Here is a 17,681-nt window from a genome sequence, read left to right as displayed (position 1 = left end):
CAGCAAAAAGGACACCCAACACGATCACAGCTGCAATAGACAAAAGCCAAAGAAATCTAACCGGAATTAGACACCCGGCTTCCATCTGCTGCTCTGAATGGCTCCTGACCTGACAGAAACCTGTAGCAATGAGGTTTTCATTGGGGAACAAGCACTGAATAACTATCTGAATAAATATGACTTACCTGTAATGGCATATTTCTAGAGAATACAGATGCAAAGAATACAGTGAATACAGATGGTGCACAAAAGTCACCACACAGTCTGAGAATTAAAACTCTGCCTTCGTATATTTGGGAATACATCTAAGGACAGTGGATAAAAGCAATCAAGTATTTACCTTACACTGCCTAGTGGTGTCTGTCTGTCTGCGGGCTTTGAATCCCTGTCCCATGGCTCCCAGAAAAGCCCTCAGAAGGTTGCAGGGCTGCATCACTGAAGCTGGACTGGCAGCCCCTCAGCTGCAGAGCTGCTGTCAGGGATCAAGCACCTCCTGATCAAGCACACCACCAGCTCAGCCCTTTTTGGCACTGTTAAAAACAAACTTTCCAGCACCCTTCTGATTTTGTACATTCAGCAGCCCCTGCACAGCACGCAATAATCCATCAGAACAACAGGTTGTTATTTCCATGTTCGCATTCCCAGTCCTTGCAGTGCACTGAAGGCTGAGGAAGATTTCCCAAAGCATTAAATGTGATCTGAAGAGAAGCACCTTGATTAGAGAGGCACTGAAGAGCAGCAACAGTCATACAACTCTGTCACTCCAAAGAGTGAGGCCTGATGGCTGTTATCTGTTCTCCCACCAAGATGAAGAGGAAATTCACTTGGTATTTCTAAAGTACAGTTTTGCTTAATTATGCTGTCTGATCACTTTAAATGCCTATTTGCACACAAACATTGTACAAATGACCTGCAGGAGAACAAACTAACTGATAAGTGTGACTATGCAGATGGGTTTGCATCCCTTTCAACACAGAAGTTATTTACATCTATTTTGAAACATTTGAAGCATCTGAAGCTGTGCTGTATCCTTGCCTCATGTCTGGATCTAAACTGGATAGTCCAGATTTCAGGCTTTGCATGAAACTCAACTGCATGTCAGTCTGCTTAGAGAACAGCCACACTCTGTTCCAGAGAGAAAACAGCCCCCTCAAAGCCGGGGAAAGCACCTAGTGCTGTCCTGCTTTGTGTCCAGATCAGTCTGGTGGGACTTCCCCAGCAAAAAGTAGCCAATGCAGCTGTAAATATGGTGTGCTAAAATTTGCATGTAACTCTTTGAGTGTTACTTAACCTGCCGAGGTAATGAGCTGACTGAGTGGAAAGGCAGCAGGGGAGGGTGAGGAAAGCGAGGCAAACAACCACGGCCCCTGAGGTACTGTTGGTACCAGGGGCTGTTGCTCTCCTGAAATAGATGAAGCACGTGAAAAATTGAGGTCAGAGTGGGAAGGCCTGGGGAAGAGCACTGCTAGGAAGGACAGTATAAGAGGCAAGGGAACAGACATGAAGGCAGGAGTAGCCAGAGCAGGGAACACAGCCAGGAATCATGTTGATTACTTATTTTTAAGCAGTCTATAGTTCACAGTTACAAGCTGTGCTTCTACAGACAGACAGTGATGGCTATTGGAAAGTTTGTACTCCAGATATACAGAAAGCAGAATCCTTGAATGGATTCATGTATAACTTATGTAATTTGTTTTCTGTGTAATAGTTCCCCCCTGCATGCTAGAATCTATTTCTTCTAATGCAAGTGATTCTTAGTTTGCTTTCTGGGCTACAAATACAGTCTGCTCAGGGTCCAGAGAAGCTCTCGCTCTCCCTTCCCCCCACGTTCACTCTTATTCCAAGTCAAGCCAGTGTAAGGAATTTTACAAAATGAGGCAGTTATAAAGGAGTCAATATCACATTACATTTACATTTTAGGGAGTTTTAGGAGAGGTATACAAGAGTATTGTTCATCTCAGCTTGTTCTATTTAGGGAGGCTTAGAATAACATTGCAAATGACATGTCTACTCCGATAAAACACTAGAGGGCTTGGATGCCATCTCACACTTCGGCAGAACAGTAAATACAAAGAGCCTTACTATGGGAATATGAATATTCACTAGCAACAGAGAGAGGTGAATTGTTATGCAAGTGGCAATATCCACTGCATACACTGAAATTCCTCTTGCTTCACTCTAATGCACAATGTTTCTCTGCTTTTAGATGGATGTATCTGGATATACTTTGTGCCGTTAGCATTTTTATAAAATCTGGCATGAACTGATTTAGTTTTAAAAAAACTGAATACCACATTATTTGTAATACATTACATTAATCAGCTTGTTATAAACAGCTCAGAGAAGACATGTTTTTCTACAAGCTTAAATACTTTCCTCTGCAGAAAGTAATTAAATACAAATATGAAAGCTTAGTGAGGTGTAAAGTCTCATATTTGAACTTCAAGTGATGTAATTTTAAACTGACCTAATACTATCTTAAGTCTGATTATTTGAAAGTCTCAATCATAATATTTTTTAAAGTACCTTATAATATTAAGGATCAGAAAATGGGGTTAAGAAATTCTCTGAAATGTGTAAGGGAGGTCCAAGGTCCATATCTGTCTTCAGCTTTGATACTCAGCACAGCTATTACCAAGCCTCCAGGAAGAATTTCAATAAAATAGCAAAAAAACCCTCCACTAGTAGATCTGCTGGAAAAGTGTCCACCAAAGACACTACTTCATCACCTGGACATAGCAGGAAAGCCAAGTTTGAAGTCATACTATAATCACTGGATGGACTTTGCAAAAAAATAAACCATTGAGAATGGGCTAATGGAAGAGAATAATCTGGACAGAGGAAGTAATACAGAAAAAAACCCCAACCCATTACTAAAACACATTATATTATTAACTGTTACCACATAGTATGACAAGGCAAATAAGGAATAATTTAACTGAAGCATTTAGCCATTTCTCCTGCTTGCAACTGTCTGCAAATAGGCTCCTATTATTATTATTACTATTACTCTTCAGAGTTGCTCAATGAACAGTGTATTGAACACATCTCAGCACATAATGTTTGCAACTGCTCACAGGGCATATTCCTTAGATAATTCGTTAGATGCAGTTCAACATTTGCACTGTAGAACAGTCTCTGTAAAGCACAGAATAAAGTTTATGTTCCCTGACTAGCTAATATGAGCTTATAAACAATTTTTACCTGCAACCCATTGCAAAAATAATTTTTTTAATTTAATCTTGGCTCTATCTTCAACAATAGAGTTTTACAAACCTTCACTTCAGCAATTCCTTGGCAACAGAATTTTTCATTGAAAATCATCACAATGTCTACAGTTGAAAAAATAAAAAAGCCTGCAGGTGCATTGTGATGGACTTCGGTCTCTTTACATTTAAATTTGCAATAAACATAAGCCCCAAGAAAAGGCTTGAAGTGTCTTTTTGTGTGTTAAGAGACAGCAAGGAAAAATACTTCCATAAGTGCATCGAGCCCCTAAAGCCACTTATGTGCCATGTTCTGCACATGGTAGCAAAGCATTCAGAAGTGAGGCAGATAATATTCTACAGAGATGCATTAGAATACTTCTCAATTTAAATTTCTCAAGACCTCCATTACAGCAATAAAGCTCACCCCAGTAATTTTACCCTCCTGAATAGGCTGAACATTAACTAAATCAGAATCAAACCACTGTGCGAAGCTTAAAAAAAAAAAAAAAAGCTAAACCAAAGCTTCTATGAAGGAACAACTTCCAATAACAAACACAACTTTTCTGCTATTCTTTCTGAAAACTATGACTCAAATACATGTAATATTAATGGCTGAAGTTTAATTAATTAAATTACTGTGGTTTTCACCTGTTGCTTCATTATGATTGGTACCATAGTCACTATAAAGCAACTGTAATTTGATTGAAAGGTACTGCAGTACACTGAGATATATAAATACAGAATACTTAAAATTGATTAGTTGTTCATTAATTCATTTTAGCTGATGTTTTAAATAATGGATAATTGTCTTTCTTTAAAATTTCAGCCCATTTTTACTGAACTATCACTGTTTCAATGAAAAATGCGAATGTTGATTTTAAACCTAAATTCGGAATTGAAAAATGATATTGATAGGAAAATATCACAGCAATGCCACTGTGTGTCACAGCCCATGGATAATCAGTGGAGGATAGAGGCGTCTTTACTTTTCATTGGTATTTGGTCCCATGTAGACCTTATTCCACATTATTATATGCCACAATCCCTGACACCAGCCCTAACGGCCACACCTGTTACATGGATAAGTGTAGGTTTTTAAGACATTTGGATGTGAAAATCATTATATTCTGGGAAAGAAAGGTTCCATCCTGTAAGGTATCATGACCTAGTTCACTAAATTGCTTAGAAGTTGATAGGAAAATTCAGGCAATAGAATTTTAAAGTGGTGTTCTCAAAATACCCCCTGAATTCCTCAGTTACCTTTTGCCACATTTATGTCAACCAGGCTACTTTGGTGCAGTCATCTACATGTGGGCTGCTTTTCTAAATTTCTTGTAGTTTGAGAGAAAGAGATGCTCTGAAGCTGCAATTCATTGTGTCCATTTCAAATGTCCTCATTGGAAGAAGAGCTGTTTTCTATGCAAACATGTTTCTCTCCAGTGGTCATACATGGAGTCTAGAAAAGTGACTCAGAGGTCACCATCCACATTTGGTCAGGTGAATCCCACTCCTCTTATTTGAAGTCTCCTCTTCTGCACATAATCAGAGCTGTGGTCAGTGTGCTGGGGAGCAGGGCTGGATCCCAGATTTCCTTACTTCAGGTGAGTGCCCTACTCCCTAACCTTTGGCATAGTCTCTTCTCCAGCCCCAACCCTGCTTGGTAAGCACAGATGTAGCTCTCTGGGTCCATTTGCTCAGCATAAGCAAGAGAGCTGAGGAACCTCTTCATCACCAGCACCTTAAACAAAGAAGTAAATTTAGGCTAGAAAGGGATAAATGGCTGTTCCAGGAAGAATTTGAACCAACAGCCCTAATGAAGTGTTCCCCTGAAGACCAAAGCAAAGAGAAGATTTACAGCTCCTGGTTTTGCTCCTGTCTTTCTTGGTGACTAGGGTGGCAGGTTCCCTGCAGAGTGTCCTGGATGCTGTAAATCCCGTTTTGAGAGTGTGGCTAAGCAGCACAGATGAGCCTGTCCAACAGTGCCTTGTGTCAAAATGAGCAGCCTTTCAGTCTCCTGCTTTTGGGTTCATCTAACTCCTCTGTGGGCCAGGTAAGCCATTCACCTGGCAAAACACTGCAGGGATTTGTCTGTTGGTTTCCTGTGGTAGCTTTCTGTTTCTTTAGCAAGGCCAATCAATTTGTGGAGGAGCTCAAGTTGTGCCATTGCAACTGCAAGAGTGGGAATGGCTGGAGGGAGACCCCCTTGACAAGAACCAGGAGCTTAAGAGGTCATTTATGGAACAGCCCAGCCAGGAACAGGGCTAAGTGAGCTCCATCATTCATCCCCCCCCTCATTCCTTCACATTGCCCTCCAGCCTGCACTCAGCCCCTTCTTCCCCCACTTGTGCTGCAGAGGCACCACACAATCATTGCAGCTGGCTGATGTTTGTTCACTTTCCAGCCCATTTCTGTGAATTGATTCCAGTTAAAACCAGAAGCCATCTTGTTTATAAGAGGAAATGATTTCTCAGAGAGGAGATAGAGACCAAACAAGAGTTAAATGGGCATAGCCTTCAGCTGAGGCTAAGGAGTGATCCATTTGCTCTGGATACACAACTGCAGTCCCAAGTAGGACAGAAAGAAAATGAGCATCACTGGGCCTCCCTCCTGGCTGTCTTCCTTCCACAAGGAAGAAGGAATGACGGAGATACTCAATGCTATGTAGGACTGAGCTCAAAATACTATTACCTAGCCTGACCAATTTTGGCATATTTTTCCATTTTTACCACTAGAAACCACAAGACATCCATCCTCCAACAATTAAATACAGTTAGCATGAGAAATTACGTATTTCTTGGCAAAGCAAGTACCCTGGAAAGTTAAACTGAATTTTATTTCACAGAAACATGCCATCCATACACTTGTTAAAATTCAACTGAACTATAACTAGCTCTTGCATTAGCATTTAGGAGCTGACTTAAATTTACAGGAAAGCACCCCTAAACAGAGAAGAATATTATGTGCTGTTTCAAATCTTTTAAAATCTGGTTGAATTAAAAAAACTGTGATGACAGCTACAAATATCTACTATGTCATAATTTTGAAATGGGCAGTTATGCAGCTTTGAACAAAATGCAGTCACCTCAGCTTTTTTGAATGATTTATTTTATCTTATTACAGACTACTTACACCCTGCTCTACTGGGTGTTTTTTCATCTAGCAGAAAAACATATTGTTAGCTATATTTATGAAAGTGTATACATATGCATATTATATATATATACATACATACATGCATATGTGTGTATATATATATTGATCAATCAAAATCTGAAAATTTAACTCTTTGGACCCTTAAATATTTTTAGCTGTACCAACTGTAAGTTTTCTGGATAACACTTAAACACTTAATGCATGAAACTACATCAAATACACAATTATTAAAAAACAGTTTTGAAAGTTAATTCAAATAAGGAGACTACTTTGGATTTAGATGGAAACAACCATGACAACTTTTAATCTGTGTTCTAAATTATTTTCAAAACTACATTGTTAGCTGCTGTTGCTGATATACTGCTCTGAGTACACCAAGTATCTCATCTTCCACTTAAGACTGAAATATTTTACAACCAGGAACCTTCTGTGTGATAGTAACTTTTGTTTCTTAAATTGTGTGGTAAAAGCAAAAAAAAAAAAAAATGTTTCTTTTCTTTTTTTTCCAAATTTGTAGCTGATGTGAGATCTCACTGGAGACCTGAAAAATTCCCAGGAATCTATAGTTTTGGCAGGTCTCTGGCTACTACAGGAAAACCTGAAGAGATGCATAATGCAAAATTTTGCACATTTTCTCTGGCAGTGAACACAGCATTTAAGTAGTCTCTATCATCACAGAATCCATGAAAACAAACATTAGAAATAATTAATTGAAATTCCTTAGAAAGAAGGAAAAAAATCAAGCCAAAAATATTTGCATTTGACACACACAAACCCAATCAAATTAGTCTTTCATTTTCCTCAGTTGGTCTATCTGAAATCTTTCCCTGATCTGGGAAAGTTACACAAATGCTTCTTCTGGCATATGGAAAAAAGGCAGGGCAGGCAACAGGGATAAGCTCAAAGAAAAAGTCACCATCTTCAGTGAGAGCAGTATCTTATGCCTGCTAACAGTGTTTCTTGGGAGCTGCAGCTTCTCCCTGCTCTTCCAGCTTCACAAGCACTAATTTTGTACGCTATGAGTCACAGAGATGAAAAGTGTGGGCACTGCTCTGTAGCAAAGAGCATGCAGTGGAGCCAGGATTTTATTCCTCCTAAGAATTAAACTGGGACAGGGGAAGAGAAAAGCATCCCAAAATTGGAATTTGGAAAGACACAGGCTGTTCATACAGAGGGAAAAAAAGGTGAGAACTGGCAGACAAATTACAGTCAGAAGCTTGAAGATTTGAATCTGTGTGCGAGTGTAGGTGCAAACTACTGCAGTTTTTTTGGCTTGGCTCAGAAAAGCAGTGAGCTGATGGATGAAAAATCATAACTGAAAAGACAACAAAAAGATATAAACAGGCAACAACAACAAAAAAACCATCAAAGGAAACCAAAGTGGAAGCAGTCAAGAAGACAAAAAGCAGGGAAAGGAGGTGACTTGGGGTTGGTGCTAGAAATAACTTAGGGGAAGCTAATATAATAGCAACAATTCCTCTAAAAAATCCTTTCTCAGGAATCATTTGCCAAAACAAACAACATTTCTGAGGATTAAAAAAAAAAAAAGGAAATGAGGATACTAGTTCTCTGTCACACATTTGAAGAAAAAATAGAATGACCAGCAGAGGAGGCCACTTGCCTCAAGAAAGATGTGCAGGTAGAAAGGAAGAACATGATCCCTAGGTCAAGGAAAGTAACCCACCCAAATCAGCTGAAAGCAGCCCCTTCCTCGAAATACATCTCGGTGAGCTCAAAAATTTATGGTCATGAAAAGAAACTGGTCAATACAATCCAGGAGACAACTACCACAAAGATACAAGCTATTTTTGCAGAACTTTGTCCACAGTATTAAAAACTTTTCCACCTAGTCAAAATAGCTTGTAATATTGCCTTGCAGGACAAAGTTTAGCAGCATACACTTATTTCCAGTAATTCTCTAGCAGGTTCTTAATGGTATAAATAGCCTCCTTCAAACTTGTTTAGTCCAATGTTAAGGCTGTGTCCAATGTTAGTTGTGTCCAGTATGCTGATACCTGTGATTCCCTGAACAGCCATCCTTAAACGAGGGAATTGCATAATGTAATTGCCTGTACCACAAACAGTTGCTCTAAAATAGCGTAATATTTTAGAAGGGAACTGAATTCTTGTTTAGCCACCCTGAAGGTAAATAGTGAAATAATGAAAAACCTTCATTTTTGAAGTAGAAGTTGACCAAATATTCTGCAATTTTGTAGCAAATAAAAACTTTTAAAAAGGGTATTTCCTTAGTAGGACTGCCTTGTAATACTGATGAATTGATATTTGCTAGACAAAAATAGCCTCTGTGTCTGAGAGAATGAGCAAGAAAGCAACCAACTTCCCTCCCCCACCCCTTTGTTATCCATTTCTAGATCTACAGCCACTGCAAGCACAGCATCTCCTGTATCCTCCTATACCTTCCTGACTCCATACAGGATATCCACTCCAAGGCAGCCTGATTTCCTAAAACAAAATGTTTCAAGATCCTTGTATTTATTATATCTGTATATAAAATGCCTTTCTGCAAAACAACGTGCTCTCCCAAAGCCGGGACAATGGCCAGGGCATCTCTTTGGTACCAGAAAAACACACGTGCAGAAACCTACATTTAAGCAAATACCAGACTATGTGAGTGAGGCTGGTAAGAATCTAGAGATATATATACATATCCTAAAATTTAGTTTTTCTCTTGATCTGATTCACATGCATGAGAAGTCTCTGTTCCCTACTGACAAAACAGGAAATTATAGTCCTAAATTTGGTGCTTAAAATTAGGCAGTATGAGCATCCTTGTAGCCGTCAAGAAACTACACTATTATTCTTCCATCCAGTTTAAAATGCTCATCTCTTGCAGACTTACCCAGGGCCACCCTGCCAGCTCTCTTATTAATCTAGAGAAGTTTTGCCAGCCACACTGAGCATGGGCATTGCCATCTCCAGCAGGGCTTTGCAGGGCAGGCTTATGCAAGTAGCAAGACCAGCATCCACACTGGGATAAACTGCAACTAATCACTTAGTGCTCGCAGATGGATTATGAGAATTAAATAGTTAAGGCTTTCATAGCATTTTCAACATATCTATGGCACTACAGCTCTGCACAGAACATCGCAGAAATGCCTTTTCCGATAAAAAGCAATCATGCTGCATGTTTACAAGAAGTCCCCACAAGGCTTCCTCTCATCCTCCTACTTTAATGTATTCAGCATCTCCAGTAACACTGCAAGGCAACACCTCCTTTCTGGGTTAAAAAAAAAAAAAAAAAAAAAAAAAAAAGAGCCGGGAGGAATAAGCTGTTTTAGACATCTGCAGTCATACCTACTGCCTTGAACAGTTCCTTCTATATAAGGTGAGGTATATGCTGGGTATGGGTGATGAAAAGCCTTTTGTAGAAAGGCTAAAATACGTGATCTAATCAACTGCATTTTGCCCTCTCTATATATAATTCAGTAGCATTAAATGCAAGGAAAGAGTATCACTCAAAGTACAGTATCACAGAATCACAGAATGGGTAAGACTGGGAGGATCACAGTGGGTCATCTGGTCCAAATTCCCTGGTCAAGCAGGGCCATCCTAGAGCACGTGGCACAGGATTGCATCCAGATGGTTCTTGAGTATCCCCAGTGAGGGAGACTCCACAACCTTTTCCATGTGTGGTCACTGCACAGTAAAGAAGTTCTTTCTCATGTTCAGGTGGAACTTCCTGGGCATCAGTTTTTGCCCATTGCCTCTTGTCCTATTGCTTGGCACCACTTAGAAGAGACTGGCTCCATCCTCTTAACACCCATCCTTGAGATACTTACATGATTCATGTATTCTCTTCATCTACTTGAAAGGAGGTTTTGATAGATTACCTAAGCTCTGTGAGTCTATCAAAAATATAGTCTTACTATTCATTAACCTCAAGGACAGAACAATTAACAGTGCTGGAAGGAGCAGGAATACAGATCCTCCTTTTCTAGTTTGCTTAACTTGTAAATCCGTCTTATTAATGTCACGTCATTTTGCACAAGTAGATACAAAAACATTCATAAAAATAATCTTTTGTATTAAGATATTAAAAACATATCAACCAGACAATACAAATCATGGCTAGGAAACATCCTTCTGTCAAAAGAAAAAGAAACCAACCAGTTTATTCTGACAGTTTCTGCGGATCTTTGATATCAAAGTCTTTTTATAAGACACTGACATTCATCAAGTGGATGTTTGTCAAAGTACATTTTCCAGATGTCTAAATAAAACTGGTTTACTTTGATGAGTTTTATACTGATAGCTAAAGGTAGAATACAAGCGTTGTTTCTATTTGCAGCTCTTTACTTCAATGGCTGGTAAATTTGCTTTAATGCTCCATCTATTTTTGTTGTGTTTTTTGAAAATTAATTTTTAAAAACCTTATAAAATGATGAAATCCCTCACTGTATACTTCAGAAAAAAATCCCAAAACTCTCCTCTAGCTTGCACATTTGCAACAGCAGAAGTAGCCAGTTGTGAGGATCAGATGGCACAAGGTGGTCACAGCAGAGGACAAACTCCAGGGCATGTAATGAAGAGTTTAACCCTGTTCGTTTGAAATACAGGGAAGCCCTGGCATTGATTTCAACAGCAGGAGGACTAGCCCCACTGAGAAAGGCTTTGCTCAAGACAATCAGCAGCCCCATGCCCCACAGCCCCACATGCTGAGGGGCAGGGAGCTGACCTGCACACCTGCACTGACACTAGTGTTCTTCCTGCACATGTTTTGGGTGCACAGAACATCTCCATACATTCCACGGAAGTCCCTCCTGTCTGTCTTCTTTAATTCCATTTGGTCTGGAGGCAAGTTTTGGCCTGTAAGACTTTTTTTTTTTTAAATTCACAATATATACTATGAAAATTAACCTTCTTCTGAAAACTTTTCTTTTTTTCAGCGGTTCACAAGTTCCTTTGTTACACAGATCAAATAAAACACAACATTTATTTTAAAACTTAGTGGAAGACATTGCTGTACAAAGTAAATCTACTTACAAAGGTAGCAAACTGTATCATCAATAGTTACATTTCACAAACTAATCCAAATAGTTTTAAAAAGAGGGTTGCTGTGCCCAGCATTTTTTATAAATATTTATCTCAGTTTACATAAACCAGGATTTAGGGAATGGAAAAAAAGCAAGGCCATTTCCATGTGGTGACATTTTTACTCTATTTTCACTGTATTTATAATTTAACTGATGAGGATAAATTGACTTATTCTTCATTAGTAGCCAGTCAGAAAAAAAAAATAACTTGGCTGTTAAGTACAGGCTGAAGCATAAATAACCCTGCAAAATGCCTGTGGAAATTAACTGAGTGAGCTGAGCTAAAAACAAGGGACTAGAAAGAATTCCCTATCTGTAAGGAGAGCATGAAGTAACTGTGTGTATGTGTGTTGATGGGAACCACAGCGAGGCCCTGTGGACCCCAGCATGACACACACACCAGAGAGGCTCCTCCTTGCACAGCAAGAATTTCTTTGCACCCTGATGTCACAGCCAGCTCCTAATCCATGCTGCACCTCCCAGAGACATGCTTGCAGAGCACTGCAGTGATGGGGCATTTTATCTAAATACCATTCCTAAACAGATAAAAGTGGCCTTACTCTAGGCAAGCCTTACTCTAAAGCTACAACTCCTGTGCTGCTGCAGCCTTGGCTAGAGAGCTGCCCCAGCTACCCAGAGAACAGAGGGCGACAGTAAAACACATCCATGATGCACAGAGAATAGGAGGATGTCCATAAAGGCACATATACAACCCCAAAAGTTCACATGTAGGGGACTACATGTGCATTTTGAACAGCATGAGAGCTTTTCCCAAGTCACATGCACTTTGAAAAGCATTATTGGCAAATCAAGCTGTTTCATGAATACTCAAGTCCCAGAGAATCATAAAAGCTAACTTCAAGTAGTTTTTTCTTAAGAAGAAACAGATGAACAACCTTCTCATTTAAGCACAGTTAGTTTATGAGATATGAATTTACAGAATTAAGTAATTTTTTGTCTTTGTCCTGCTGGAGTAACACTTGCACTAGGAAATTAGGCAATTTTAAAGTTACAAAGCAGTATTTTAGCTGAAGAGCTGTAAAACTGAGTGTCATAAAGGGTGTTGTTAAGATTCATTTTTAATCAGATATAAATTTAACAAAAAAATTACTTTATTTTCATTTGGCACAGGATCCAGTCTGCAGCAGTCAGTTATCTCTGTCGCCTGGAAGGAACTCTGGGTAAGTCACAGGAAAAAGGTGGGAGCATTGTCGTGGTTTCCTGATGGCCAGAACACTGCAGTATTGTTTTGCTTTGCTTTTTTCCTTTATTTTTTTTAATTTTTTTTTTTTTAAAGAAGGGGTTATCACATCATGTCATAATTATTTCTGCAACATCCTCTTTCCATACAGGAGCTGATGCACTATTTATTGACTTTGAAAACTGCATCAATATGTATGTGCAACTCAGTACTCTTAAATCTAAAAACAAAGTCTAATCACCCAGCAATGTTGCTTTTTAAAGATACTTCTTGCACAGCTTTGTATGCTATTTCACTAAAAATTCCATTTTAGACTGTTTTTTTTTTTTTTAAGTAGTATCTTAAAGTTCCAACTAATTCACTTTTTGTCAAGATGCATTATTGCCTCAGTTTTACTGAAGCACAGAATTCTATCATTTACCTATAAAAGAGCTGAGGTATTTATCAGCAAATTAAATGTCTCCTGAAGAGGTCCAGGAGACTGTATAAACAGAGTTTACAGAAAGCTAACAGGCATACAGGCTTTACACAAGCTCTGAGCAGAGACACACGTTGCCACACACTAAACCTGAAAAGATACAGGGAAGGAATAGGCAGTACATGTTGCATACAATTACTGTGGGTCATGTTGCCTGCTTCTCTCCCCTAATATTTGTAGAGGACATACAAAGCTAAAAATTAATATAGTACTTTAAGGCACATTTTCTTTTAACAGCGTCAATGACATTTTCTCTCAGGCTCTAGGGGTTAATTGAGCTTTGTTTTTTTGGGTTGTTTTTTTAAGAACTGAAGCATGGGGAGAATCCATGTGATTCAATAGAATTTCAATATTTTACTGTTGAATTGCAATCTGTGATGAGGACTGCTGCTCTGAGTAGGGGAGAGATCCAACACTTGAGGAGTATAACAGATCCAACATTCGACATATTCCTTTAATGTGTGAAAAACTGCCTTGTTAGCGAGAACAGATTCAATATTTCAGTGCAGTATGAACATTATGGCCAAGATATTTAAATCTGACTGCTGAAACTTACAACTAAGTCTGAATTAGACATTTCAAATTAAAGTAGCCAGATTTAAGAAAAAAAAACCACTAAACAAAAAAATCAACCAAACAAAAACTCAAATATAAACACAACAGAAAACTAACAAAACCAATTAACATGATCCAGAGGTGGCCTAGAGAAGGAGGGTAAAGGCCGAGGCACGTAATGTAACAGATCTTCAAACATGATCAACAGGCTGAAGGTTTAAGTAGGGATGCCTGAAAGGGACCATTGGAATAAAATTTCTATAGAAATTTCCTCCTGCTTTTTCTTTATCACTCTGGATTGTTTAATGAAGGATCATAGCAGGATTACATGGTTGATTCTATGTCTTCCTCCTTCATAATCTGTCATCCAGTGCTAAAGGAGGAAGCTGAATTTAAAATGCTCCTGTATGGCAGGTGCCTTTCTGGTTTCTATTGGTCAGCTATGGATTCCCTAATAAATCTGCCCAGTGTAGCATCAGCAATTTATCAACTCTTATCGACAAAGACAAGCATGTTAAATAGAATTACACACCCAGAATTTTCCTCAGTTATTTGTATGTTTTAGGAGTCTAATTTCAAAACTAACAAACATTATTTATTGCCACAGGAATGGTTTTACTGCATATTCCCCACGTCCAAATGAACAGGTGTTGTTCTACCTGGGGAATGCTGAGTGCTGATTAGTGATCAGGCTGGTTTATCGTGATATTTATGGGTTTACCCTAATAATTATGGGATTACAACCACTCTCAGAAGAGGAAAACCTCCTGTGGGAATGGAGAGTACAAATAGTCCACCATGGGGAGAAGGGTTAAGCTGAATCATGCACGAGAAAAAGAGCTTGGACTAGCATTTCTATGTAGTGTTATTTTAAACACACACACACTAATAAATACTAATAGACTGTAGAAAATGTGGCATGTGTGAGGGAATTATATTTATTATTTGAATGAACTTCAGTCTGCATGCAACTTTTGTGAACATAAATAAATGTTTGCTGAAATTACTAAAGCAGGAGAGCTATTTTCTGGATCATCCTCCTGAACTATTAAGCCAAAGCTAACATGTAGATAGGATGAAAATGTCTAAACTGTGTTATTCAGTGTACCAAATAACTGCCTGTAACTGAGTCATGTTAAGCTTTTGGTACTTCTATTCTTGGTCTCTGAGGCCAAAAGGATCAAGGCAGCATCTCAGTCAACAAGTAATGGCCAACATTGTTTTCAGCCACATGAAAATAGAAGTGGTCAGGAAACACTTCTTTTTCTCACCATCAGCAGTTTTGCTCCAAATACTGCACAGGTTACTTCACACTCACATAAGAATTCTCTGCTATCACAGCACACAGAGATTTCTATACAAAGATAAATGGTTCTTGGGCTGTATAAATCAGCTTTCCATTTCTTTCATGCTATCACTTAAAATTATGGAGGTGGAGAAGGGCTGGCTTAAAACTTTCCATTCCAAGTGAAGTCTCATCAGCACCAGGGAGTTTCAAGTTTGAACAGCGCAGAGTTCAACAGAAAATGCAGACAAGATAACCAAATTCAGATAATATACCCAAAACGTAGAGAGTATAACCAAAGTTTGGGTGTATGGAGACTGTTTAGAGAGTCGCAGTAACATTAAACAAGTACAAACAGTTATCAGATGAGGGGCTTTGCCACCCAATCAGACTGTTATGGTCATGGAGAGGACCCTATCACAGGGAGGGAGTCATGTGGAACGAATTGCCTCTGATACTGTGTTACAATTTAGAACAAATATGTGAACCAAATCCAAAGTCTAAAGGAAAATGGGAGAATAGAGACAAGTCTAGGTTGAAAAAGCCTCAGCAAAGGCAAGAAATGACACCATTGAAAAAAGGAAGGCTTTTTATTCTGTGGCAGCAAAAGAAGCCTAGTAAGAGGTGGACACCTGTTATTTTCTGTCCTGTTCTTTTTTTTTTTTTAATTGGATGAACAATTTTTGCAGTCTGAATCCAAAGATGAAGATTATAGCAAATATTCTGACTGTTGTATTCATAGTACAGGTGAATAGTTGTGCACGTTCTCAGGATCTAACTTTCAGCCTGGTAAAGCTGTTCCTTGTGAAAGTTGTTCTCTTTCCCATGGGAAATTCCCGTGGGAATTCAAGGAAATTCAAACTCTATCAGAAAATAAGAGGAAGACAAAAGCCCTCAACCATTCTTTCTTCCTTTCCAGAACTCCCAAAATATCTAAATTTGAAGTATTTTTAAAGCCACAGCAGAGCCAAAGACATTCAGTTTGGAAACCACTATGTTGTTAAGGGGAAAAGGAAATGAAACACAGTAAGGGAAGGGGATGCAGAAAGACAACAAGATTCAGTACAGATATCAATCACCAGCTAGCACTGGAGCATCCTGTGCATTGACAGCTTCTAAAGACATCAGGTTTTCTGAACCAAAGGTGAGAGAAACCAAGGAAGGGTTAAAAAATGGAGAGAAAAAAAGAGAGAAAAATAAATAGAGAGGGAAAGAGAGTTCTCAAATGCCAGGCACTTTGCTTCCAAAAAGACATAAAGCAGATATGGATGAATACTGTACTACAAAAACTGAGAAAGTAAAGAGCTTGTATGGCCAGATACCAAGCAACATATGTGGTAAATTGGTCATGCCTGAGGAAGTCCCTCAAAACTAACACAGTTCTCAGATTTATTCCAATAGTAAATTTTGACCCCTGGTATTTTTAGCTCCCCACTGTTTTCTGTTCTAGCAACAATGTGCCCATAGTTCTGGCAGCAATTCATACTGCAAATACTCCCTATATTAAGAATCCTGTCAGAATCACTAAGCACAGTGGAAACATCATGCCTAATGCTGCCTTGTTACACTTAGTTGTGTCACTCTTGCTGTTTGTATGGAGGGTTGGAGTAGACATATAGTGCACAGACGTATTATCTTCTTAAAGAATAAATGCAAACCCCCTGCATTTCACACACTCTGGAAAGCTTAACACAACCTAGGGCATGAGGATGGAGTATTTCTTTGATCTGACCGTGCAACCAGCAGGTCTGACATGTCTGAGCCAGTGGTGTCTCCTGCCTTAATGAGGCAGATTGGTCCTGTACCCTACAGTCCCCTGGCTGTGAGCTTCTCAGCACCACCCTTTCTTTCCTCTTCTACTTCCCTTCTTCCATCCAAACCATCTCAGGGGATTAAAAGGTGAAACCTCTCAGAGCTGTCATGGACACTGCTAAAATGTTTTTGAGCTAAATACATAAACATGTATTGTCAGCAGTGGATTTTTAATTTTTCTTTCCCTCACAAATATTTTCAGAGTCACTTTCTGGTACATGAGTAGTCTACTAGAAGGATTCTGCTAAAGTCACTGCCTTTGGGAGAAGGTACTACACAGCAACCAACTGCAGCAAAGCTGAGGCCTGCCCTCAGCTATACAACTTCCGCCTTGCATATTTGCCCATACAGTTTCGTGTATGACTTGCTCTACACTGGTTTGTAGAGAAAACGAACTCATCTTCCTTTACTATTAGGCCTTTCACATAGTTCTCTGTACTCTAGTCCATTCCTATGGGGCTTCATGAGAGAAAAACACAAGACCTCTTGCTACTGCAATAAGTCCTTCTCAGCAGGTCTGACTAGCCTTTTAAAGCTCCTCTATCTGATCGTGTCATCGAGCCTCTTCCTGATCAGTCTGCTTCATACATCTCACCTCTTCCCAGCCTCACTTCTGCACCCAGCCACTTAGAGCCTTCCTTTCCTCTTCTGAGTTGTGCCAATGACCGGGAAGGGAAGCTGGCAAGTGAGCATGCAACCACCACAAAGCAGGAAGAAAGCAACAATGGAGATGAAATCCACCCATCCAGCTAAGTTACAAAACCATATTGTTAACCATCCTGCCTCCCTGACCCCATTTAAGTTTCCTTACAAGGAAAGAACAAACTAACTGTTTCCATCCCTGGTGGGGAAGGAAGACAGAGATATGATTGTTGTTCTGACACTTGGGAAGTACTCACGTACAATGGCAATGAGTATTAACACAAGATCCTAG

The 17,681-nt window shown here is 39.2% G+C and overlaps 1 protein-coding gene across 11 annotated transcripts in view; it reads right to left on the bottom strand.

Moving 5' to 3' along the window:
* The window catches only part of LDB2 (LIM domain binding 2), a 213,153-nt gene that overhangs the window by 172,209 nt on the left and 23,263 nt on the right, over window positions 1–17,681 (bottom strand). Inside the window, exon 1 of one of the 11 annotated variants that reach the window (XM_042053221.1) lies at window positions 341–409. The exons of the other annotated variants lie outside the window; for them this stretch is intronic. Coding sequence (XP_041909155.1) covers window positions 341–394 — 54 coding nt within the window. The 5' untranslated portion in view covers window positions 395–409. Of the gene's footprint in view, window positions 1–340; window positions 410–17,681 lie in introns of those variants that run through there. 11 annotated transcript variants of the gene reach the window in all.

Source organism: Corvus kubaryi, unplaced genomic scaffold, assembly GCF_017639235.1.
Source record: "Corvus kubaryi isolate FWS band 111438036 unplaced genomic scaffold, C.kubaryi_AGA036_p1.0 split1-131, whole genome shotgun sequence".
Taxonomy (NCBI): domain Eukaryota; kingdom Metazoa; phylum Chordata; class Aves; order Passeriformes; family Corvidae; genus Corvus; species Corvus kubaryi.
The sequence above is the reverse complement of the archived record's forward strand: the minus strand, read 5'-3'. Positions and strand labels throughout refer to the sequence as shown.